The sequence below is a fragment of the Balaenoptera acutorostrata genome, chromosome 6 (assembly GCF_949987535.1).
Source record: "Balaenoptera acutorostrata chromosome 6, mBalAcu1.1, whole genome shotgun sequence".
In the NCBI taxonomy this organism is placed as follows: domain Eukaryota; kingdom Metazoa; phylum Chordata; class Mammalia; order Artiodactyla; family Balaenopteridae; genus Balaenoptera; species Balaenoptera acutorostrata.
Genome location: NC_080069.1, coordinates 104024142 through 104051326, shown reverse-complemented (window position 1 = coordinate 104051326; position 27185 = coordinate 104024142). Strand labels below are relative to the sequence as shown.

General features: G+C 37.7%; 1 protein-coding gene and 1 long non-coding RNA gene across 4 annotated transcripts in view; one reads left to right on the top strand and one right to left on the bottom strand.

Annotated features, from left to right (window-relative positions):
* HSDL2 (hydroxysteroid dehydrogenase like 2) overlaps positions 1-5581 on the bottom strand; it is a 76675-nt gene extending 71094 nt beyond the window's left edge. For all 3 annotated transcript variants that reach the window (XM_007178201.2, XM_007178202.2, XM_057547956.1), the window contains exon 1: positions 5462-5581. In XM_007178201.2, the coding sequence (XP_007178263.1) occupies positions 5462-5478 (17 nt within the window). In that variant the 5' untranslated portion in view covers positions 5479-5581. The remainder of the gene's footprint in view (positions 1-5461) is intronic.
* A 191-nt stretch (positions 5582-5772) lies between these two features.
* On the top strand, positions 5773-26151 carry LOC130708350 (uncharacterized). Its single transcript, XR_009008572.1, has 3 exons — positions 5773-6427; positions 16755-16879; positions 25908-26151. It is a non-coding gene; the product is annotated as an uncharacterized LOC130708350 (long non-coding RNA).
* Positions 26152-27185: the final 1034 nt, after the last annotated feature.

The following is a 27185-nucleotide window of genomic DNA, read 5'->3' as shown; positions in this document are numbered from 1 at the left end:
TTTTAATTTAACAATTCAACAATTATCAAAATTTGAAAGTGATAATCAGAAAGCCAATCTCAGAAGTCATATAATTTCACCTATAAATGCTTCAGTATGCATCTCTAACTTTTATATAACAATATCATTATCACAACTAAAAAAATTGACAATAATTCCTCAATATCAACTAGTACCTATCCATATGCAAAGTTTAACAACTATCTCAAAAATGTCTTTTTACAGTTGGTTTGATCAAATCAGGATCCTGTCAGGACTTCACATTGCATTAATTTGTTACAGACATACCTCGAGATATTATAAGTTCAGTTCCAAACCACTACAATAAAGTGAATATTGAAATAAAGCGAGTCACACAAATTTTTTGGTTTCCCAGTGCATATAAAAGTTATGTCTACACTGTACTCTGTTAAGTGTGCAATAGTACTATGTCTAAAAAAAATGTACATACCTTAAATAAAAAATACTTCATTGCTAAAAAATACTAACCATCAAAGCACGGTTGCCACAAACTTTCAGTCTGTAAAACACACAATATCTGCAAAGCACAATAAAGATTAAAAACAATAAAACTAGGTATGCCTGTATATCTTATAAGTCTCTTTTAATCTATAACAGCTCCCCTTTCCATTTTCTTTATGCCATTTATTGGCTGAAAAATATAGATCATTTGTCCTGTAGTATAGCCCATAGTCTGGATTTTGAACTTCCCATTTTTATTGCCATTGTACTGTATTTCTTGTTGATTTTTGCTTGTGTGCAGAAATCTAATTCTCCTCATTGACTTTTGTATCCTGAAAATTTGTCAAACTCTTATTAAATCTAATAATTTAGTTATACATTATTTTGGTTTTCTATGTAATCATATTATCTGCAAATAATGACAGCATTGTTTCTTTCAGTCCAATCCAAATATTTTTTCTTTCTTTCTTATGCCTTATTTACTAAAGAAAGATTGAAGGTTCCCAGATTGAAGGTCTGAGGTGCTATGCTAGAAGGAATAAAAGCCAAAGATATTAGTAAATTAAGTACAGAAATCTAAAAAAGTATTTATAATGATAATTATAATAATATAAATAATATAATAAATAATAGTATTTTGGAGATTAAAAAGATAGAATTAAAATATATTGTTACAATAACATAAGTTAAAAACTGAGTGACTGGAGTTCAACTTTTCTAGGTACTTGTATTGTTTGGGGAAATGGTAAAACTTTTTTACTTTAGACATTGGTAAGTTATATACATGTTAAACTTTCTAGGTTAAACACGATAAACAGAAATCCAAGACTTTAACAGTTTTTGTGACAAGAATGGGATCCTGACAGAGACATGGCTTCCTGGAAGAAAAAAGGACAAGAGCCCCCAGAGCCAGGTTAGGGGATAGAAAAAGACTCTAGTAGCACTCTCGCCCGTGGCTGAGGGGAGTAAGGATCCTCATCTGTTCTTTTGTTAAAGAAGCAGACCAACAAGAGGTAGGTACACTGTATACTATAAGATACAATGGTATTCAAATTACTACACTAATACCACTACCAATAATAAATCTACTAAGTTCAAGATTTCTTTGCACTCTTTTTTTTTTCTTTTAAAGTTATACTTTTTTTTTTTGCATAGATGCTCCCCATTCTCCTCTCATTATTTATTTATTTATTATTTATTTGGTTGCGCTGGGTCTTAGTTGTGGCAGGCGGGCTCCTCTGCAGTGGCATGTGAACTCTTAGTTGCGGCATGCATGTGGGATCTAGTTCCCTGACCAGGGATCGAACCTGGGCCCCCTGCATTGGGAGCACGGAGTCTTATCCACTGCACCACCAGGGCAGTCCCTCTTTGCACTCTTGTCTTTAGAGCAAATCCCTCTAAGAGTGCACAAATTACTATGTTAAAATTATTCGTGCTGCAACTAAGAAGCGTGCATGCTGCAACTAAGACCTGGCGCAGCCAAAATAAATAATAAATAGATAAATAGATAAGCAAATAAACAATCTTTAATTGGAGAGCTAAAAGTATCAAAAAGAATTGAATTATTTTTCTATGTATGTTTATGTGAAAAACTTGACATATAGTCAAGTTCCTCTGTTTATGGTAACATTCCATTTTAGCTTATCTCTTTCCCCTCATCTTTGACGAGGGATGTTGTAAAACATGTACATGGTTTAAAAGTCAAAACTTATAAATGTGTATATTCAAAGAAGTTCAATCCCTTGCCTATAAGTAACTAGATTCCTTAATTTCTAGCTTATCCTTCTCATATTTTTGTTTTGAAAAATATGCAAACACACACACATACATAAGACACATCGTGTGTGTGTGTGTATAATTTTCCCTTCTTTTTATACAAAAGGTAGTATGCATAGAGTGTTAAAATGATTTCTTTAAACGTGAGTATTTAGATGAAAATGTCCCAATTGTTGCTTTAAAAAGCCCTATCCCTAGCAGATGCAAAATATTATATACAGGATGGATAAACAACAAGGTCCTATAGCACAGGGAACTATATTCAATATCCTGTGATAAACCATAATGGAAAAGAATATGAAAAAGAATGCATGTGTGTGATATATGTATAACTGAATTACTCTGCTATACAGCAGAAGTTAACACATTGTAAATAAGCTATACGTCAATAAAATAAATAAATAAAAACAAATTTTTTAAATAAATTAAAAAAAAATGAGGAAGCAAAGAGAGAGAGAAAAGAAAAAGCTCTACCCCTTTGCCTTTGGTTTAGTTGGATTGATTCCCAGTAGGATAAAGGACATTTTCATGCTCAAGGTCTCAGGAATTGGCAGAAAGAAGGGCAAAGGCAGCTTTCCTCTTAACCTGAAGACCAGGCCGTACTACTAAGGAACTCCTCCATCTCTAAAGCATTAGAACCAGAGTATAGAAGGCAAGAAAGAAAAAAGGTTCCAAATTCCTCAGTACTATTGGTAGACGCCTAAAACTTGCTGAAGTAGAGTTAACCTACACTACAATTTACCAAAATTCTCTGGGACCTCAAAATCATGGTAAATGTGATGAAACTTTTAACTGTTTTAGGAAAGAAAAACAATCACTTAAAATTCCGAAAAGAAATCCAAATGAGGCAGGAACTAGCTTTCCGAGATACTAAAGCATTTTATAAAACTAGAGAAATTAAAATAGTTTAGTACTGGTACATGAATAGACAGACCAACGTAACAGAATTTTAAAACAGACCCCTAGATATACAAGAATTCAGAGGTGGAATTTCTAATAGAAAGAAAAAAATAACTAGTCAGTCAATGGTGCTGGAACAACTGCACAGCCAGCCATCTGAACCAAAATAAGTGGGTTTCCTAACTCACTTCCTATGCCAAAATAGTATGCAAAACAGTATTTCATTTCAGGTAGATAAAAATCTGAGTGGGGAAAAAACCCCACAGAAATACTAAAAGAATACTTACAAATTAAAAAACAAAAAACTTAGTTTAAGATGGCCTTATAGCTTTGTCACAAAAACACAAAAACTTTAAAAGAATAGATTGAGGAGAATTCCCTGGCAGTCCAGTGGTTAGGACTCCGTGCTTTCACTGCCAAGGGCGCAGGTTCATCCCTGGTCGGGGAACTAAGATCCGCATGCCACAGGGTGCAGCCAAAAAAAAAAAAAAAAAGAATAGACTGATAACTCTGACTCGATAAAAGGACATGTTTCTGCGTGATAAACAAATTGGATAATCAAACTCGATGCAATGAAAAAAACAGAAAAACATTTCTAACACATATGATATAGAACAAATATTTTTACACTAGAGAGCTTAGAGATCAATCAAAAACCTAACTGTGTAAGCCAGGCAAAGAAAAAGGTACACAGCTGGCTTTAAACCAGGATTTCTCAATCTCTACACTACTAAAGACATTTTGGACAAGATAATTCTTTGTTGAAGGGGGCTATCCTGTGCATTATGTTTACCAGCATCTCTGGACTCCACCTATTAGACACCAGTAGCAACCCCCCTCAATTGTGACAATCAAAAATGTTCCCAGATATTGCCAAATGTCCTATGGGGGTCAAAATTGCTCCTTGATGAGAACTGCTGCTTTAAACGTATAAAAAGATCCTCATCCTCACTCTTTGATACAAATTTTAACTATAATGAGGTGCCATTTTTTTCTCTAGTTAGATTTTTATTAACAGAACAAATATTTTTATTATCAAACATTTTGCTGTTTGCCAACATGTTTGACTAGGAAATCTCATTCATCCTTTTGGATGTGCAATCTCTTTGGAGGGCTATTGGTATTAGCTATCAAAATTTTAATTACGTCTACTCTTTGATCCAACAGCTTCATTTCCAAGAATTTATCATATGGATACACTCGAATATGTGCAAACAGGTGAATACAAGGATAATCATTGAAGCAAGATGGAGTAACAAAAAACTAGAAATGATCTGGTATCCAATGACAGGGGGTTGGTTAAACAAACAGAACACCACGTAACCATTAAAAGGGAGGAAGATCAACATGTACTGAAAATATGTTCCAAGACATACTAGTTAAAAATACCAAAGCCCAGAAGGGACTTTGCTACTATTTTTTAAAGTGGGGTGTGTGCGTTTAGGACTGTGTACCCAAATATATTTATAAATGCACAGAATATATTTGGAAACCTACCAGAAAGTAAGTAGGAGGCTGAAAGTTAAGGATAAGGAAACTCAACCTTCTGAGCTGTTTAAGTGTTTTGGCAACGTACCTATATGTTTCAAGTAAATTACAGAACGGACTTGGCACTCAGCTCAAAACACCCATACAGTATAGAAACAAAACAGAATGAGACGGGGGTAGAGGAGTAGTTTAACTGGTATAGAGTTTGTTTCTCAAGTCGAAAAAGTTCTGCAAATTGGTCGCACAACAGTGCAAACATACTTAACACTACTTAACCGTACACTTAAAAATGGTTAAGATGGCAGATTTTTCCTTATGTATTATTTTACCACAACTAAATATCGTTTTAAAGTGAAAAAAAGTACCCCCAAAAGATACCCATACTTTAAGATTAGTTTAGTTTGTTACTCATTTGAAATCCCTTTTTAAACACCCCATTATTTTCTTCTTCCAGAATCGAGCGTTCCGAATAAGTGGAGACTCATTAGGCGCACGAGTGTTCCAGTGACCTTTCACCTAGAACTCGCGGCCTTCGGCAAGGCACGCAGCTACTGCTAAACCCAAAGTGAGACCCGCCTTGGGGGCGGCGAGACACCTCACTCTGGATCCTTTACCTGTGGAAGAGATTGTAACATGACTGCCACCCTGAAGTACACAACTCTGCGTTACTTTTCACAAGTTACCGCAGATTCGAGGAACACTGTGTCCGGCGCGGACCAGAGTTCCAGACCTCGCCGGACAGCTTCATTAACCCTCCCACCGCGGGGGCCGGGCCACCCATGCCATCCACTTCGCCCGGCGGGGTTTCTTCCCCGCGGCTCCCGATTCCCCTTACCCCGTGTTGGGCAACATGACTGTCGCAGGTCGGAGTCGGTGGCCACTACGGCCTCAGTGAGCGGATACGAAGAGGGTGACTTCCTCCCCGCACTTAGCCCCGCCCCAGACCCCGACCCCCGGGGCGCCGCCCCGAGGCCTGCAGTGGAATTGGGCGCTCCAATTAACGGGAGGTGGCTGAGTGCGCCTGCGCACGCAGTGGGCCTCCGTGGCGCTCGGCGCTGGTTTCCGCCTCCCGCCTGCCTGGCCACTGGAAACCGACCCTATGCGCAAGCGCTGTGAGAGACAACTCCGCCCCGCCCCTCTTGCGGGGGCTCTGCGGTGACAATTGGTCTCCAGCCCGCGGCTGGAATGCTGGACGCGTCAGCTGCTGAGTACATCTTTTCCCGGCCTGTGAAGGGTTCCTCGCGGCAGCGCTGAGTTCCTTTGCCGGGTTGGGGGCGTGGGGGGGCGTTTGAGTCGTGCACCAGGGACCTTGAGGGCTGAGGTGCGGCTTCTCAGCGGACTTTGGCTCTCGTTCCCCTCGCCGTCCACGCCGGCACCTGGACGCCTGCCCAGCTGCACGCGCGCCCTCTCGGAGGCCCCTCTTAGGAACGCTTTTCCTGGGCAGATAAGCACTCTTCCGGCCAGCGGCGCATTTCGACTCTCCCCCGGAATCTGGACTAAAGCCGGCCGGACTACAGATAAACAGCTCTGTGGTGAGGGGCAGTTTCTGGATCAGAGATCTGCAATAGTCGCACCGAAGAACTGAGTTAACTCTGATTTTTCGACTCTTAGCCAATATCTCAGCGAGGAAATTCCCAGACTCAGTGGTGGAATAAGATGAACTCTGGGAGCCGGTATTGCTTTTGGTAGTATACCTTGGACATAACTCAGCTACTCTAATGAACTAGAGACCGGCATAATATTTTTAGGTAGACGTGAAGAAATTCTATTTTGAAGAGGTAGAGCAGGATGATGACGTTATGTGAGTAGATAAAGAAAGTAACCTGGAAATAGGATATGTACTCTCTCTTTTATTACAAGACCTAAATGTCTCTATTTATTCATTTATATCACTTGCCAGTCTCATAGGCATTTGAATTTGAGGTCTGTGATATGGTCCTTAGAGACTCTGGAGGAATTTACTTATATTAGCACCGAGTGGGTGCTGGTCACTGGAGATACAGTGGGGCAAAAAAAGGCACGTTCTCTGCCTATATAGAAGGAACAAGGAGTAACCAATGTGGGTTTTTTTTTTCCTTAAAGGTTATCTTCATATTTATTTATTATTTGGCCGCACTGGCCGGCATAGGGGCTCCTAGTTCCCCGACCAGGGATCAAACCTGTGCCCCCTGCAGTGGAAGCCCAGATTCTTAACCACTGGACCGCCAGGGAAGTCCCCACTAATGTGTTCTTTAGACTGTTGTAAATGTTAGGTATTTTAGAGAGTGTCGATAGGGACTGTTAGATGAAAAAGCTTACTCTCCACTCATTCAAGAAAGTGAAGGCAACCTACAGAATGAAAGTATTTGCAAGTCATATATCTGACAATGTCTAGTATCCAGAATCTATAAAGAACTTTTACAACTCAGCAACAAAAAGATGAACAACCCCCAATTTAAACGTGAGCAAAGGACCTCAATAGACATTTCTCCAAAGAAGATAAACGAACAAGGAAGCACATGAAAAGATGCCCAAAGCAATAGTTATTAGGGAAATACAAATCAAAACCACAGTGAGATTCCACTTTACACCCACTAGGATAGCTACAATAGAAAAGATGGAAAATACTAAGTGTTGGCCAAGATGTAGAGAAATTGGAACCCTCATACATTGCTGGTGGGAATGTAAAATGGCACAGTCACTTTGGAAAACAGTTTTGCAGTTCCCCCAAAGGTTAAAGTATGGTTACCAGCTACTGGGTATCTACCTACGAAAGAGCAATTCCACTCTTGAGTGTATAACCAAGAGAGAGGACACTTCTTGAGAGTAACCACTAGATGGCACTGGTATCTTAAAATTCACAGTTATACAATACAAAATGTTAATTTATTAACAATATTGTGACGTTATAATCTGACTTGGATTAAGGCAAAAATAGCATGAGGTTCCTTATAGGACCCTCATAAAGGGGAAATAAGAGGAGGCATACATTTTAAGTTCCTTAAAGAAAGTAATACTTTTTATCATTAGAACAAATTGTCATAAAAGTCAAACTTATCTTCACTTTTTGTGACTAATAAAGTCTATCAAGGGACTTCCCTGGTGGTCCAGTGGTTAAGAATCCGCCTTCCAGTTTCGATCCCTGGTCAGGGAACTGAGATCCCACATGCTGTGGGGCAACTAAGCCCTTGCGCCACAACTACTGAACCCAAGCACCACAACGAAAGATCCCGCATCGCCACAACAAAGATCTGGCGTGCCACAACTAAGACCTGACGCAGCCAAATAAATAAATAATAGATAAATAAATACAGTCTATCAAGTTTGGGACTTCCCTGGCGGTCCAGTGGTTAGGACTGCACTCTCACTGCCGAGGGTGGGGGTTTGATCCCTGGTCGGGGAACTAAGATCGCACAAGCTGCACGGCACAGCCAAAAAAAAGCCTATCAAGTTTAATTCTCCAATTTTAAAAAGTGGTTTTCAAATACATAGGGGACTGAAAATAACAACTTGAATTGAAATATCAAAGGATATGACACTGAAAACAAGTGTAATCTTACTGTCAAATTAGGACTCTTCTAACCCTGACCTTGCATAAGGGTATATTTTCTTAAAGTGTAGAATGCAGTGTAGAATTCAAATTTGTTGACCACAGCCAACATACATAAATTTCTCATCCAGACCCTGTACACGGTTTTCTATTTTATTTGAATCTATTATGTAGTACCCTGTTTTTTTTTTTTTAAAGTTGATCATAACCTACAAAATTATTTCAGTGCCTCATTCTTGGATCATAACCTACCATTTGGAAAACACTGCTTTAGTGTGTTGTAATTTGCCGTTGTGATTTTTCAACTTGCTTTTTAAGATATTCTAGGCTTCTTCAGTCAAATATAAAATTACTAACTGCTGGTCAAAGGCCAGCAATCCAATGTGACTAACAGCAGATGCTTTCAAGCGCGTTGGAAGAGTCAGGGATCTGTTGAAACTTTCCATTCCTTTCACCCCAAGGGAAATACTTGGGGTTTTGAGGGTACAGCAATTGCTTCTGACATGGTACCAAATCTTCCCAATAGGACCCCTAACTGCACCTTTTATTGCTCAGTGAATTGTTGCCAGTCATTTAATTAGTAACTGTTGGATATTAACTTCATTGCTGTATTTTAATGTCTATATTTTTCTGATAATACAGTATTCCAATATCTAGAGAAAGTGAAAGTTTCTAATATCACCCTTCAGAGATAATCATTGTTAACAGTTCGGCATGTATCCTTTAAGACTTTGAAATTTTTATATAGATTTTGATTGATTTAAAAAAAGCATAGGGGAAATTATATATATTCTATTGTTTTGGAAACTTTTTTTGTTTTACTTAATGTATCATAAACATCTTTCCAAGTTTATACCCAGAAGTTCACCTTAACTTTTTTTTTTCATAGGTGTGTTACCAACCTGGGTCCAACTTTTTTTTTCATAGGTGTGTTACCAACCTGGGTCCTTGGACTCTTTAATCAATAGAAATTGATAAGAGGCCAGAGGAGAAATTCAGGCAAGGCTTTATTGGGAATGAAAACAAGAAACAGGTGCCCTTGCTCACTCTCCAAGGAGGGCGGGCTGGTTCCTTAAATAGAGCGAGGGTAGGGGCAGATGGTGAATCGGGCAGGAGGGGCGGCTTAGGTGGTCTGCCCACCCCCGTGGTGGTGCTGTGTGCAGGGATCATGCGCAGTACCCTGCTTTTGCTCCAGGCACTTCACAAGTGGCAGTCGGTTTGTGGCCTTTTTGTAACATTGTTCATAATCACCCCACTGCCATGCATGCAGTTATTTTTAGTTCCTTATAGTTTCTTTGTATTCTGTTGTTGGAGGAGACATTTGTCCAGTAAAGGGTCCCACATCCCAGTTCCCAGCCTATCTTAGGTGCATAGTTTTCTTTTACATGAATATACTCCATATTAATTTTACCATTTGTGATGGACATTTAAGGTGTTTCAATATTGTCTATATTATAAACAATATTGCAATAAAAGCCTTTGTGTGTACATCATTGTTCACCAGTCAATGCCTTGTTTAGCAGCTGGTGTTTTCTAGTTCTGGCAAATGTGAGGTCTGCTGGGAAAGGTTTTCTTTTCTTAAAGTTTTTTCTTTCTTAAAGAGACCACAGAATAGATTGCCTCTTTTCTTCTAATGTTATTTCTGGATGTGATGCTTGGAACAGCTGCATCTATCTTGCAACCACGAGTGGAACTAACCTTCCCCTTTCCATAGCTCCTTCAAGGGTGAACTTTCTCCTATAACATACATGAAAGAAAGTTTGGGGTTGGGGAGCAGTTGTCTCAGAACCCTCCTGAGTCTCCCACCTAGCTTTCTAATTCTCCCCCTGCTCAAAGGCACACTGTGGGATTTCCTCACTTTGCAGCTTGGCCATCTTGTAGAATTCCAGGAAACAGTTCCCTCAGCAGACAACTGCTCCCTCTCATGAGTGCAAGTAGTGGAGTGGGTGTGTGGACCACGCCATATTCCACTTTTTTGCTCTGTTGGTTTGCTTTTTGGGTTTTTTTCCTTTTTAAAAAAATTTATTTTTGGCTGCGTTGGGTCTTTGTTGCTGCGTGTGGGCTTTCTCTAGTTGCGGCGAGCGGGGGCTACTCTTCGTTGTGGTGCATGGGCTTCTCATTGCGGTGGCTTCTCCTGTTGCGGAGCACAGGCTCTAGGCGCGTGGGCTTCCGTAGTTGTGGCACGTGGTCTCAGTAGTTGTGGCTTGCGGGCTCTAGAGCGCAGGCTCAGTAGTTGTGGCACATGGGCTTAGTTGCTCTGCAGCATGTGGGATCTTCCCGAACCAGGGCTCGAACCCGTGTCCCCTGCATTGGCAGGTGGATTCTTAACCACTGTGCCACCAGGGAAGCCCGTTGGTTTGTTTACTACACCATCCCCACACAACTCTTTGCCAAAGAGTTGAGGTTTATATGAGGGAATTACTATCTATCTATCTATCTATCTATATATAAATAATAACTTTATATAACAACTGCTATGTCAGAGAGTATCTGCCTACCCATTACACATTCTCCACTTCTTATTAACGGTATATCTCTATTATTAGAGCTGGCAGTATGCCCAGCAAAAGCAGTGCATCTCTCAAACCTCCCCTGCAACTAGGGGTGTCCATGTGACCAAATTATGGCTAATGAGGTAAGCGGAAGATGTTGGGGAGGACTTCTGGGAAAACTTCTTTAAAGGGCTTCCAGACATTTTGTGACCTTAAGACTGAAAGCCATATACTCACGTAATAGAACAAAAAGGAGACTGGATCTTTGATGAACATGGAGTGCCATAACAGCCCTGAAACCATTACTTCTAGGCTTCTTTTGCATGATAAATACATTTTTATCTAGTTTAAGGCACTGTTATTTTTGGTTTTCTGTTACATGCATCTGGACCTAACTCTTAAATGATACTTTGTCTCAAGGCAAAAGTATCAAAAGACTATAAACCACTGCAAGGGGTTCCCTCTTAAACACAGCCAAATCCCTAGCGTTGCTCCTCGTCTTCATATCTGCTTTTCTCCCTGAGAGTATCAGTTTTGTTCAAATTTCCTTCTTTAAAATTGTCTTTAATATCTCTACCCCCTTTCAGGAAATCCCATGCCCTGCTCAAAGGAGTTGGTCTCATATATTAAGATCCATCCTCTTTTCCTAAGCCAAACATTTTCCCAAGCATAAATTACCCATTCTATTTAGAATATGACTTTAGCAAGAGAGCCCACGGTGGGTGTAGGTGTTCCAAGTCCAATTCCCTTGGAGATATTTCCCCCTAATTCTTCCTGGGGTCCAGTAAGTGACTATAATGTCAAACACGCCCACATCTCCCAAACTCAGGCATAAATTCGGAGACACAGTGCTCTACTGTGAGTACACGTACTCTTTCCAAGCTGAGAAAGAGAAACATTTGATTCTTCTGTTAGCAACATAGCTTCAACCCTGCTCACTATAAAGATAGCATTTTATGATTTTATATTGCAGAACAATACCAGTTATTTTTTAATCTTCTAGCTTTCAAACTGTGCCTACCAGGCATTTAAAAAAAAAAAAAAGACATTTGAAGTTAGCTTAAGAATCAGTCCCAAAATTGAGCCATCTATCTCTTAATGGCCACTACTTTGCTACACAAATACCAAACTTTGGAATTACCCCATGTCTTTCCTCTATGCCAAATTAAATTCTTGTAGGTGTCATCCTCCTACTACCCTCTACTAAATTAAATTCTTGATTAAGGTCTCATACTCCTACTGCTCCAGTACAAGACAGGCTATATGAAGACTTATTATCCTCTGATACAAGTAATCCTCCACCTCTAAGGGGGGTGGGAAGGAGATTTGCTTTTCCAGTTACATGAGCAACATATTCACATAGAGAAGTCCTCCAGATTGTTCTTTTGTTTTGCTTTTCTGCTACTGACCTTTTGCTTGTTTGCCTGTTCAAGGTTGAATATTTGCCTGGTGCCCTGCAGGATCATATGATGTAAACATCTTTTAGAACCATACTGGGGAGGGAGAGCAGTAGTTCTATCCAGTCATCTGGCATCGCAGGAACCTTTCCACTGACCTTGTAAACTATGATCAGATTTTTGCACAAGACTATTTCCACAAAGGGCAAATAAGTAAAAATGAAATAGATATACTCTAACCAATCCATCTGACTCCTTGTTAAACAGTTATATCAAAAATTTTAGGGGAAGGTTTCACTTAATGGCCAGAGCAAAGGCCCTGTTCTAGTCGCAAATAAAATTTATATATCCTATTAAAGATATGGTCTCAGATTCCTAAGAAGGGACTATTTTGTCCCATATAAGAACATTTACAATATTATAGGCATCTATAATATGTATCAACTTCATATATCTGTAGACAAATGGAATACCAAGGAAAGGCACATCAACTCTTATTATAGGAAGCTAACTTCAGTTCAGGGCACAAGAGTTATAGGTAACAGGTTCTTGGAAAGGGGGGAGAAAAGGACTTGTCCTTTTTCTTCTGCTATCCTACTCACAGCTATTCCTCCACCTCCGCTTCTTTGAAAACATTGGGGTGAATCACACATTAGTTAACTGGTTAGGAATAGGTAAGTTAAGGGAGAATCATGATAAGGGCTGGTGAAAGACAGTATTCAAGGCTGCTTGAGAAGAGTGGAAATATTTAATCAAAGTCATTAATTGTTACAAAACTTCCAGGGAAGTGAACAAAAATGAACAAAAATGAACCTAAACCAGAGAAGAAATTTCAAGTATAATGAAACTAGGAAACTGACACAACCCTACCAAAAACTATGAAGAATACCTTCCAATTTGTATCCAAATTAAGGAAAGCAGTGAGATTTGACAAGCATTTCTTCTAAGTAATAACTCAGTGCCATTTTTTAGAAAGTAAATGAGATTGTCCTAAAAGTCCAGCAGTAATCTGAAATTTGAAGAAATGAGGACTGGTGACTTGGGTGGACCAGGAAAAAGTTAAGAACGCCACCCTTGGGAGGTCTATTCCAAGATGGTAAAGAAGGTAGAACAGAAGAAGAGACAATATGACACACATTTTGGTTTTCCAGGACTCAGTTTCCTGACCCATAACTGAAACTTGGAAGTTAGGGGCTGCTGAAGGGTTAACAATGACCTGCAAGACAGGTATGCAATTGTTGACCAAAGTAAACTGAGCAGAGTAAATAAACACTGATTATAAGATAAAAATCCTACAACAGGCTGGGTCTCTCCAAAACACTCAAACTAAAAAAAGATTTTTTTTCTTTTAAATCTTTTTTTTTTTTTTTAAAGATTTATTTATTTTATTGATTGATTGATTGCTATGTTGGGTCTTCGTTTCTGTGCTAGGGCCTTCTCTAGTTGTGGCAAGCGGGGGCCACTCTTCATCGCGGTGCGCGGGCCTCTCACTATCGCGGCCTCTCTTGTTGCGGAGCACAGGCTCCAGATGCACAGGCTCAGTAGTTGTGGCTCACAGGCCAAGCCGCTCCACGGCATGTGGGATCTTCCCAGACCAGGGCTCGAACCCGTGTCCCCTGCATTAGCAGGCAGATTCTCAACCACCGCGCCACCAGGGAAGCCCCTCTTTTAAATCTTATTTCCGGTAGAAATGAGCACATCTCATACTCAGATCTTGGTTTCTAACCCTATACTCCAATAAAAGGAACCAGGGTTCCTTGGAGAAATGACTCATTTTAGGACTGGGGCAGAAAATATACAAGATGATCCTGGAGCATCTTGTAGTGCCAGAAAGTAAGGGAGTACTCAAAACAGACCAATAAACAAACCCAAAACAAAACACCCCACATTGATGGAGGTATGTCAAAGGAGTACAAAAGTCAACTGAAAGATCTCTCAATGGCTAAAACTGAAACACTTTGAGCAACAAAATAAAGTGGTACTGGATTATAAAGTATAAAATAAATATCCATGAGTTGATAGTGATATAATTATATGATTGAATTAAAAATGAGGAGAAATGACAGAATTCCTGTACAGAAGAATGCCGAATAATTTCTGTAAATACAGCCTCCTTAAGGAGGTACAGAATAACTCTCCATTCCTTAAGTGTGGGCTGTACATAGTGACTTCTTTCCAAAGAGTACAGTATGAAAAGGGGAAAAAAATAACTTTACAGTGAAGAAAGCTGATAAACACCAACTCAGTCAGGTGATCAAAGTCAACATCAACTGTGATAAGCCATGTTGATAATATGTATCCTTGATACGATGTGATGAAATGGTACTTTTTCTCTATAAACCTCCCCAAAACCTATAAATAACTCTAGTCTAATTGTGAGGAAAATATAAGACAAATTGCAACTGAAGGACATTCTACAAAATACCTAACCAGTACTCCTCAAAACTGTCAAGGTCATCAAAAACAAGGAAAGTCTGAGAAACTGTCACAGCTAAGAGGATCCTAAGGGGATATGATGACTAAATGTAATGTGGTATCTTGGATGGGATCCTGGAACAGAAAAACAATATTAGGTAAAAACTAATGATATCTTAATAAAGTATGGATGATAGTTAATAACAATGTATCAATATTGTTTCATTAATTGTAACAAATGTATCCTACTAACGTAAGATGTTAACCATAGAAACTGGGTGTAGGGCATATAAGAAGTCTCTGTACTATCTTCACAATTTTTCTGTAAATCTAAAACTGCTCTAAACAATAAAGCTTAAATAAGAACCTGCTGTATAAAAAAATAAATAAAATAAAATTCAAAAATTCAAAAAAAAATAAAGCTTATTTAAAACTTTTTAAACCTTATAATAATGCTACATAAATTTTTAAAAACCCACCATTTTAAATGATTGGATTAATTGGAAGAAAATACGGATATCCCTAAGGCAATGATTCTTAATGGAACTTGCATCCCAGGGAATATTTGTGAATGTCTGGAAACATTCTTAGTTGTCACGTTTGTGTGGGGGATGTTATTGGCATCTAGTGAATAGAGTCCAGGGATGCCACTAAACATGCTATAATACACAGAACAGTACATCCCATCCTCCCGAGAATATCCCATCCAAAATGTGCTGAGGTTGAAAAATGCTGCCCTAATTGATGAGGTTTGGGGACCTATATCAATGCTGACAGAAACAGGCTAGATTTTGTGTGTGTGTGTGTGTGTGTGTGTATAAGATACATTCAAAATATGTATGATATATATGTAAATCATGAGATAAAAATAAACATCTGTGAAACCATCACCCAGCTAAAGGACTGAAAATGATGAGTCATGTGCTTCTCTGGATTCCATCTCCCTGCCTCCTCCCGAGAAGTAACCATTCAGTTTTGTGTTTATCTTTCCCTTGTCATCTTTTATAAAATTGTGTGTGTGTGTACATAATATATTGGTTAGCTTTGCTTGGTTGTGCTTCCTTTTTAACTTTATAGAAATGGTATCTTAGTATATATAGTTTTCTCAGATTTACTTTTTTTGTTGTGTTTTGGGTTTTTTTGGCCACGCTGCGTAGCATGTGGAATCTTAGTTCCCCAACCAGGTATTGAACCTGTGCCCCCAGAGTGCAGAGTCTTAATCACTGGACTGCCAGGGAAGTCCCTGATTTGCTTTTTCATTCAGTATTTTGTTTTGATTTATCCATATCATTGCCTATTGTAGTTTATTCATTTTTCACTGCTGTATACTATTCCATTGTGTGACTATGCCACAATTTATTTGCCCATCTCTCTTGTTGATGGACATTTGGGTTATTTGCGTTATCATGTTTATTATATAGAACAGTGGTGCTATGAATATTCTTTCATATGTCTCCTAGTGCACATTTCAAGTTTCTCTAGGTTATGTACATATAGGAGTGGAATTACTAAAGTGTGGATGTCTTTAAATTGAAATTATGTTTAAGAACTCATTTTCTATCCTGAAGTCATAAAGATAGTCTCCTAAATGTTATTCTAAAAGCTTAAAAATTTTGCCTTTCCTTTTTGAGTCACCTGGAGCTGCTCATTGTATGTGGGTATGAGGTTGATATCTATTGATATATTTGTAATGAGGTAGAGATAAACTTCCACTCTTTTCCCCATTGATCTAAATGCCTTCTGTGTCCTACATCAAGTTTTAATATATGCCCACATCTGTTCCATTAAATAATTCGTCTATCCCTATGGCAATACTACATTTTTCTTGATTATTTGACTTTATAAATTTTAAGATTTGGTGAGGCAAATCCTCTCACATTGTTATTCTTCAAGATTGTCTTATTCTAGAAATCATTTCATCAAATTCCTGGGAATATTGCTTGGGATTGCTTTGAATCCATAGATCACTTTGGGAAACTATATCTTTACAATTTAGTGTCTCTACTCCATACATGGTACGTCACTTCTTTAGGCTAGGTCTTTCCTAATACAGTTTCGTTTTTTTTTCCATAAGGTATTACAGATATTGGTTAGATCTATTCCTCAGTACCTTTTATTTTTGTTTTTATACAAAATTTAATGGCATCCTTTGTGTGTGTGAGTGATAAAATGTACAAAACGCAAATTTTATCATTTTAACTACTTTTAAGTGTATAGTTCTGTGGCAATGGGATTACCATTTCTAAGTGATATTTTCTTTTTTTCTTTCTTTTTTTTTTTGGCCATGCCACTCAGCTTGCAGTATCTTAGTTCCCTGACCAGGGATCGAACCCGTGCCCCCTGCAGTGGAAGCGTGGAATCCTAACCACCGGATCTCCAGGGAATTCCCTCTAAGTGATATTTTCTAATTGTTGTTGCTGGTATGTAAAATGCAACTGATTTTCATGTACTCATACCTAGACTGCTTACTAAACTCATTAATTTTAACAATTTTGACATACTTTTGGATTTTTCTATATAATTATATCAATTGCAAATAATGGGAATTTGCTTTCTCCTTTCCAATATTCACATCTTTTACTTCTGTTTCTTGTCTTACTGTACAGGAACTATGGTATAATACTGAATAGAAACTTAAGCAAAAGGCCCAAAACATAAATAAAAAAAGATTGATACATTTTATTTTGTTAAAATTAAGAGATTTTGTTCAGCAGAAGACACTATAAAGAAAATGAAAAGAGAAGCCACATTCTGGAAGAAGATATCTACTATAGTTATTACCAGGGACACCTAAAAACCAATAAGTAAACAACAATAGTCAAATGGAAAAAAATAGGTAAAATACATTACAGATATTATACTGAAGAAGATTCATGATTGGCCAGTAAAATATGACATGATATTCAATTGTATTAATAATTAGAAAATGAAAACTTAGGGCACACAAGGCATTTTTAAACTCACTGGCAAAATTTTAAAATTGTACAATACCAATTGAGAGTATGAGCAATTGGAGCTCTCAAACACTTGATAATAGTGGTAGAGAAAATTGATAAAATCACATTGGAAACAAAGTAAAGATGAAGATTAGCAAGTTCCATGACTCTGCAATTCCACTCCTGAACGTATAACCTAGCCTGTAGGACCTAGAGAAATCTCTGTAAGTGCCTCAGGAGATAGGTACAAGAATATTCAGAGAAAAAATATTTATAATAGCACAATGACAACAAGGAGAAACTAGAAACCACTCAAATATCAATCAAGAGAATGGATAAATTGTGGCATATTCTCATAGAGAAATACTGCACAGCATTGAAAATTAATGAACTACATGGAATTGATCACAGACTCATAATATTGAGTGAAAAAACAAATGGCAGAAGAATATTAAAATATTCAACCATTTATATAAAGTTCTTATGGTTTAGGAATTTGCACAAATGTCTTAAAACTATAAAGAAAGCAAGGGTATAGGATTACCACTCTTTACACTGGGGTGGGAGAGATTAGAAATGGGATTAGAAAAGGACATAAAAGGACCTTCAATTTTGCCTTTGATATCAATTTCTCAAGTTCTCCTTGGTGGTCATTTTATTATTATGCTTAATAATTTATGTATTAAATTATTTTGAAAAAAATTTAGACATTCAGAAAAATTGTAAAATTTCTACAGAGCATTCCGGAATACCCTCTGTCCAGCTTCCCCTAATGTTAATCTCTTGTATAACCAGAATACAATTATCAGAACTAAGAAATTAAATCACTCAATACTATTAAATAAACTACAGACTTTATTCGTGCGGTAGGCAGAATTCTAGAGGTTTTTCCCTCCAGCAATATTCCCATTCCCTGGTTTTGTAAACACTAATTGTGGGTACTGCTTGGAAGGGATTTTGCAGATGTAATTAAAGTTCCACATTAGCTGACTTTAGAAAATGGAGATTACCTGACCCAGATAACAGCCCTTAAAAGCAGAAGCTTTCTCTGGCTGATGGCAGAAGAGGAAGGCAGAAGGAGAAGTCAGAGAGATTCAAAATATGAGAAGGACTAGCCTCACCAGTGCTGCTTTGAAAATGGAGGGGGCCACCTAAGAAGGAACACAGGTAGCCTCAAGAATCCCTGGCTGACAGCCAGCAAGGAAACAGGGATCTTGGATCTACATTCATGAGGAACTGGATTCTTACAACAACATGAAAGAGCTTGGAAGCTGACTTTTCCCAGACAGTCCAGATAAAAGACTCAGCTGGCCAATTCCTTAACTTTGGCATTGTGAGACTAAGGAGAGACCCAGTCAAGCTTCTGATCTGTGGGCTTCTGATCTACAGAATTTTGAGATAACAAATGTGTATTCTTTTAAGCTTCTAAGTTTGCACATGGTAATTTGTTACACAACAACAGAAAACAAATATCATTTGTATTTTATCCATTTATCCACTAATGTCCCTTTTCTGTTGCAGGATCTCACATTGCATTTAGTTGTCAGTGTCTCATTAGTAACCTCCAATCTGTAACATTTCATCAGTCTTCGTCTTTCATGATACTGACAATCTGGAAGAGTGCAACAAACAAAAAATATTTTGTTGAATTTCAAGTTTGTCTAGTGTTTTCTTGGGATTAGAGTGAGTTATGTATTTTTGGCCAAAATACCATAGGAGCAATGTAACCTTGTCAATGCAGTCTATCAGGAGTTCATGTCAACATGTCATATTACTGTTAATTTTAACCTTGATTGCTTAGCTAAGATGGTATCTGCTGGGTTTCTTTACGGCAAAATTACTATTTTTCTCTTTATAATTAATAAATATCTCAGGGGAGATACTTTGAGACTATGCCATCCTATTCTTAAAATTTTGCTCACTAATTTTAGCAACCATTGGTGGATCTTGTCTGCAGCAATTATTCTAACGATGGTTTTCTATTTCCCATATTCTGTCTATGCGTGTTAATTAGAATTCATCTGTAAGGAAGAGCTATCCCTTTTCCTTCACTTATTTGTTTCTTCAACTATTTATTTGTATCAGTATTGGCTCATGGTTATTTTACTTTATGGGTTATACAATACTATTGTTACTTATTTTGTTGCTCAAACTCTTTCCCTTTTGGTCACTGGGAGATCTTTCAGTAGACTCCTGTGCCCTTTTGGCATGTCCCTATCATTTTATAAGTACTTCTTTACTTTTTAGTGCCTCAAGATACTCTAGGCTCATTTAGTATTTTTGCTTCTGCAGCCCTGGAAACAATGACTTCTCTGAGGAGTCCTGGTTCTTTTTACTGGGGAACAGTATTTAGAAACTAAAATGTGGGCATAAGTTAATGACGTGTCATTGTTCAGCCTTCTCAGCAGGTAAAGCTTGGAAATATAAGTATATATACCTACCCATGCCTACACACACATCTATGTTTAACTGTGCTATATTGTATGTTATAGAATAGAACCAGTCCTCTGTGAGGAGGACCTTCTTATCTTAATAAGAGTGGAGGGAAAGGTGCCCAACCAAATGTGGGTACTTAGCAGAATATTCAAAGTATTTTGTGAAAAGGTGTTGAGAGAAGGCATACCTTACTTGCCAGTAGTCTACTGATCTGAACCCTGACATAGTCACTCCCCCTCCACTATACCCACCAAGTAGTTGAAAGGTGAAACGAGAATATAAACCACTGATATCTAGCCCTCTAGCTGAATCAAAAGCAAAAAAAAAAAAAAATTCAATAATTCACAGGTAAGTGGAGAGGAGATTTATGATCTCTCAATGACTCACACTATTCTTTAGTAAATTTAAGATCAGAGTAGAACTACCATCACTCAAAAATAAGGTACCCTTCCCTGTCCTACACAGACAAGGAAAAACAATTCTAGCAGAAACCCAGGCCAAAAACAACAATCACAAATGAAGTAGAAGAATATAATATGTGAAAACATAAGAACTGTACTTTTAAAGAAGAACAAACATGGATAAGAGGAAACCTTTGGGAAAAATACTTCTTTGCCCTATTTAGGTAATTAAACAAGGATTCCCTGAAACATGACATTTTAAAATATAGGTAAGACATAGGCAAAACATTCTCTGACATAAATTGTAGCAATGTTTTTTGGGGGCTGTCTCTCAAGACAAAAGAAATAAAAGCAAAAATAAACAAATCAAACTTATAAGCTTTTGCACAGCAAAGGAAACCATAAACAAAACAAAAAGACAACACACAGAATGGAAGAAAGTATTTGAAAACCATGTGACTGGCAAGGGATTAATTTCCAAAATATACAAACAGCTCAAACAGCTCAATATCAAAAAAACAAACAACCCAATTAAAAAATGAGCAGAAGACCTAAACAGACATTTCTCTAAAGAAGACATACAGATGGTCAACAGGCACATGAAAAGATGCTCAACTTCGCTAATTAAAAGAGAATGCAAATCAAAACTACAATGAGGTATCACCTCACACCGGTCAGAATGGCCATCATTAAAAAGTCTACAAATAATAAATGCTGGAGAGGATGTGGAGAAAAGGGAACCCTCCTACACTGTTGGTGGGAATGTAAATTGGTACAGCCACTATGGAAAACAGTATGGAGTTTCCTCAAAAAATTAAGAATAGAACTACCATATGATCCAGCAATCCCACTCTTGGGCATATATCCAGAGAAAACTCTAATTCAAAAAGATACACACACTCCAATGCCAAGACATGGAAGCAACCTAAATGTCCATCAACAGATGAATGGATAAAGAAGATGCAGTATATATACACAATGGAATATTACTCAGCCATAAAAAAATGAAATAATGCCATTTGCAGCAACATGCATGGACCTAGAGATTATCATACTAAGTGAAGTAAATCAGAAAGAGAAAGACAAATATCATATGATATCGCTTATATGTGGAATCTAAAAAAAAATGATACAAATGAACTTTTTTATGAATCAGAAACAAACTCACAGACATAGAAAACAAACCTATGGTTACCAAAGAGGAAAGGAGAAGGGATAAATTAGGAGTTTGGGATTAACAGATACATACTACTATATATAAAACAGATGAACACAAGGGTCTACTGTATCGCATAGGGAACTATATTCAGTACCTTGTAATAACCTATAATGGAAAAGAATCTGAAAAAGAATATATATATATTTTATATATATGTATAGAATATATATGTGTGTGTATCTGAATCACTTTGCTGTACACTAGAAACTAACACAACATTGTAAATCAACTATACTTCAATTAAACAAATGTAAATATGGGACTTCCCTGGCAGTCCAGTGGTTAAGACTCTATGCTTCCACTGCAGGGGGATGGGTTCAATCCTGTTCGAGGAACTAAAGATCCCCACATGCCGCATGGCATGGCCAAAAAAAAAAAATGTATGTATGTAAGACAATAATGAGATGAAAAAAGAAAAAATCTGGCAGAGCTAGTGAAAGAATAAAGAGAAAAATTAAATTATATAATTTTAAAACACATTAACAATAGTAAGGAATCAAATTAATACTATAGAAATCTGAGTTATGGTTGGAAAGAATAGGCTTGAGAAAATCATACAAAATATTAAGGGAAAAAAATATGACATTAAATAAAAATAAGGAAACGATCAATCAGAGACCAATAAATAACTAGTTAGTAATGCTAAGGAAGAAAATAGAACAAGTTTAACACAAATTGAATACAGTAAATAATTTCCAAATCAAAAGAAAGATTGTCTCTGCAAGGTACAACCTGTTTCATGTATTCATTTAATAAGATACTGGCTACTATGTGCTAGGCATTGTTCTAGTTGCTAAGAATACATCTGCAAACAAACACACACGGATATCACTGCTTTAACTGACTTTACATTTTAGTGAAGGGAGATGAACAATAAATAAAATGAGTAAGTTATATATGTTAGAGTATGGAGAAAAATAAAGCAGGGAGGAGGAGAGATAGTAGGGTGAGTATGCATGATTTCCCATTCCAAATAGAGTGGTCAGGAAAGGTCTTAGTGGGAAAGTGACATGTGAGGAAGGATAGGAAGGAGCAAACCATGTGGGGAAAAGCATTCCAGGAAGAGGGAACAGAAGGTACAAAGGGCTCTGAGATGGGAACCTGACGGGTCCCAACTAGGAACTACCAATCTGATGTTCAAGGAAGAGTTCGAGGCTAGAGAAAAAGATTTGGTAATCATCAGGCTATAGATGGTATTTAAAACCCTGAAACTGTATCAAGAGAGTAAGTATAGTAAGAGAAGGTCAAAGACTGAGTCTTGAAAGTATCTGAATGCCATGAGTTCAGAACCAGGAAAGAAGATGGGAGTGGCCATAGAAGTACAAAAACATAACAAAAATGCAGTGTCCTGAGAACCAAGTGAAGAAAGTGTATCAAGGAGGAGGGAATTGTCAACTTCTGCGGATGGTTTGACTTAGATGGGGTCTGAGAATTGCCCATAAGATTGTTTCTAGAAAAATTAATAATGATTCAAAATAAGACATATCCTAAATAAGTATCTAAATTTCAAAGATGAAGAAAAACTTTTCCAAGTGTCTGCCCAAAGAAAGTTTATACAGAAGGAAAAAGACTGGCTTCAGTCTTTTCCACCATAGTTTAATGATGCTGAAGGAGAGAAGGGCTATAGCTATAGAGTTTTCTGGGGAATGACTCAATAGTTCTTCATCCACTTAAGTTTTACCTTAGATAATAATAGAATATGTAAGGACTCAGGAAACAGATAACCCAAGATCCCGTCTAAAAAAAATCTTGAAAATTTATTCTACTAACTGAAAGATGAAGTTAAAAAACACAACACTGTCAGTTATGTCTAAATAAGTGTGATTATTTATAAAATTTAATGTGGATTATGACTCCATAGAAAATTTACATAATGTGAAAATAATAATCCCCTGGCAAAACTGACTATAAAGAAGGGAGAGAGTTAGTGGAGGGCTATTTTCTTTCATTTCTCAGAGTGGAGTACATTGAATTGAATACATTTTTGCTTCTGAAGCTGATGATTTAAGTATATTATTTAAAGATAATCATTACTAGAACTAAAACTAGGTCTTCTAATTTACCAGAGGAAGTTGCCAGAATTCTGATACCAAAACTGTACAGAGAGACCACAAAAAACTCTAAAGTGATCCCATTTATTAATAGAGATATTAAAACCGTAATAAAAAATATTAGCAAAACAAATGTACCAATGTATTTTTTTAAATGTACCTTGACAGAGTAGGGTTTATTCTGTGAATGCAAGAATGGCTTGACATGAAGAAATTTATGACAATAATTTGCTGCATTAAATGAAATAAGGAGAAAAGCTACACCATTATCTCACAATCAGATACCCCATTACGAAGATAATTTCAAATGCCAAAATTCAACATCTACTTGATGTGTTAAATTGAATATCTACCTGATGAAATTCTTAGAAAGCTGGAAATGTCACTGAGCCAAACTTGGGTCTGCAGGCCCACATGCAGTAAAGCCAATCTACCGACACTAGGTTGTGGTGAAGGAAAGTGAAGCGTTTATTGCAGGGTGCCAAGCAAGGAATTTAGGACAGCTAGCGCTCAAAACACCTGAGCTCCCCGATGGGTTTCAGCAAGGCATTTTTAAAGGCAAGGTGAGGGCTGGGGGTGGTCGCAGGGTCTGTGATCAGCTCGTGCACATTCTCTGATTGGTTGATGGTGAGGTAACAGGGCAGTGTCACAGGGGCCAACATTATCAATCTTTATGTGCCAGTAGGTCTGGGGGCTATGCTCATGATCATCAAGTAGTCAATTTCTTCCATTTGATGGTGGTTTTAGCATCTGTAAAACAACTCAGGAAATGTGCATCAGATACTATTTTTTTTTTGGCCGCTCGGCTTGCGGGATCTCAGTTCCCCAACCAGGGATTGAACCCCGGCCACTGCAGTGAAAGCCCCGAATCCTAACCACTAGGTCACCAGGGAACTCCCCAAACACTATTATCTGGGTACTTCAGAGAGGAGCTAAAGCAGAGGATATGCGGGAGGGGTCTGTCCTGGGAAGGCCCCGTAGTGTCCTGCTCGGTTACAGAGACAGAAGAAAAGCTTCCTCTTGGTGCTAGTATACTTTTTTTTTTTTAATCAATTTTTATCGGAGTATAGTTGCTTTGGTGCTAGTATACTTCTTACATCAATACTTTGTTGGTAATCTCCCTTTTTATTTTTTAATGTTTAATTTTTTTTTGGCCATGCCTTGCTGCATGCGGGATCTTAGTTCCCCAGCCAGGGATCCACACCCCCTGCAGTGGAAGCGCAGAGTCTTAACCACTGGAGTGCCAGGAAAGTCCCTCTCCCTTTTTATTAAAAGGAGAGATAGACCTCTGGTCCAGAACCTTCAGTAGATAATAGTATCTAGGTAGAATTTAATAACATTTCCTGTTTTCACTGTATTTGTTTTTATTTATGACAGCTCTTATGGCAAGTGATTGTGGTTTTTCCATTTATGATAGTGATATAAAAGAAAATAATTTTAAAATAAAAATATTGAGGTAAAAAAGTGAGGTGATTTAAAGAAAAATGTTAAGTAAACAAGAGTGAAGTTGGTACATGGATAGAGTAAGAATTATGGAACTGGTATTGGAATGACTCAAGTTTGAGAACTGTTTCAGGCAAATGTTTCTTAAATAGGCCTGTGAATACATTCATGGAGGTCTGAGGGTTTTCTGCAACAATGTTTCAATTTGTCACATTTGTGTTTATAACATCTAAAACATCGTATAATGATACTCCAGATCAGGTGGATAACTACACTACTTTCACAACAAAGTACTACCATGTGAATTTAGTGCCAATGTTCGTATTTCTATTTGCTTTCCTACCCATTAGTGCCACTTTAGTTGTCTTGGGCTAATGAGAAAAGAGCAGATAGGCTTGATATGTAGATGATGCATTTGATTCAGATAGAGGGCAAATACTATGGCATGCTAAGAAATGAAGGTACATAGAAAGTTATTGATACAACTGAGTCTGCCACATCGCCTACTCTCGTGAAGTTATATCTATGCTGGTATCCAGCTAATATACAAAGTTTTGGCCCTACTAGTAGTTTAAGGACATTAATTTTGAATGGTTGATACCCAATTAGTGCCAGTTACTAAATATGTTGAGCATCTCCCATATCACTGGCCAAAGAACCTCTGCTGCAGGAGTCAGCACTATATTCACATTGTGAACAAGGATTTTTTTTTAGTAGTCAAACGATTTTGTCTTCTGAAATTAATAACTGTTAACTTGGATTTCTATAGGCTTTGGAATTTTTACATTTAATTTTTAAATCTATTTTGTTTACTGTTGGGTAAGAATCTAGTCTAATGTTTCTAAATATTTAACTGCCATTATAATAAAACTAAGTCAATGCTATTTTAGTCAATGCAACTATTTCAATCAATGGTTAGAAAATTATTTTAAGTCAACTACTTATCTTCTTTTCTTTAAAAGTAGTCCAGGGCTTCCCCAGTGGCGCAGTGGTTGAGAATCTGCCTGCCAATGCAGGGGACACGGGTTCGAGCCCTGGTCTGGGAAGATCCCACATGCCACGGAGCAACTAGGCCCGTGAGCCACAACTACTGAACCTGCACGTCTGGAGCCTGTGCCCCGCAACAAGAGAGGCCGCGACAGTGAAAGGCCCGCGCACCGCGATGAAGAGTGGCCCCCACTTGCTGCAACTAGAGAAAGCCCTCGCACAGAAACGAAGACCCAACACAGCCAAAAATAAATAAATAAATTAAATTAAATTAAAAAAAAGAAAAAGCAGTCCAGATGTGTAAATTACAAGGTTACATGGATGCATCCTTTTTAAAAAAAAATCTGTAGATTTCAATGTATGTAAATTTTACCTAAAAGAAAATAATTGAATGGAATGGTGGAGAGTGGGTGATGTTATAGATGAAAAAAGAATGTCAGAATATTGATGTAGAAAGTCCTAGAGTAAGACTATTAGAAAACAAGTGAGAAGAAAGAAAACTTCATAGACACTTAAGTTGCTCATGAGAAAAATGGACGATGAAGCAACAATGTGAAGAGGGGACAAGGCAAAAATTCTGTTATCAGTTCTCAGAAGTAGATGCCTGAGAGTAACTGTGGAAAAGTACATTCTGTGGGTTCAGGTTAGGAGAAAAAAAGTTATTAGGAATATAGTCTGCCTTGGGTTTAGCAAGAAACACATGCTTGAAGCTAAGGGGTAGTAGGGTTAGGGGTTGCAAAATAAACAGCTTTTGGTCAAGTACTGGTTACAGAAGAATCTTAGCCCTTTACATCAAGGACAAAGTTTGGTTCCCATACTATCCGTGGCAACAGCACCAGCTAGAAATGCAAATTACTGGGCCCCACCCCTGAAGCAGAAACAATCAATTTCTGTTTAACAAGCCCTCCAGCTGATTCTGATGCATGTTAAAGTTTGAGAACTACTGCTCTACACTGATAATTTTAAAATTATCAGTGATTGGTAGTTGGGGATCATTAAACAATTCCATTTATTTTTATGTTTAAAATTTTCCACAATAAAAGATTAAAAAACTCAAAAAGAGAATATATTCATATATTACTTGTAAAATTAAAAAGTTAAAAATTGAACATAAAAGCCACTTCCCTGGCGGTCCAGTGGTTAAGACTGTGTGCTTCCAATACAGGGGACACGGGCTCAATCCCTGGTCGGGGAACTAAGGTCCCACATGCCACATGGCTAAGAGATAAAAATTAAACAAACAAAAAACTAGA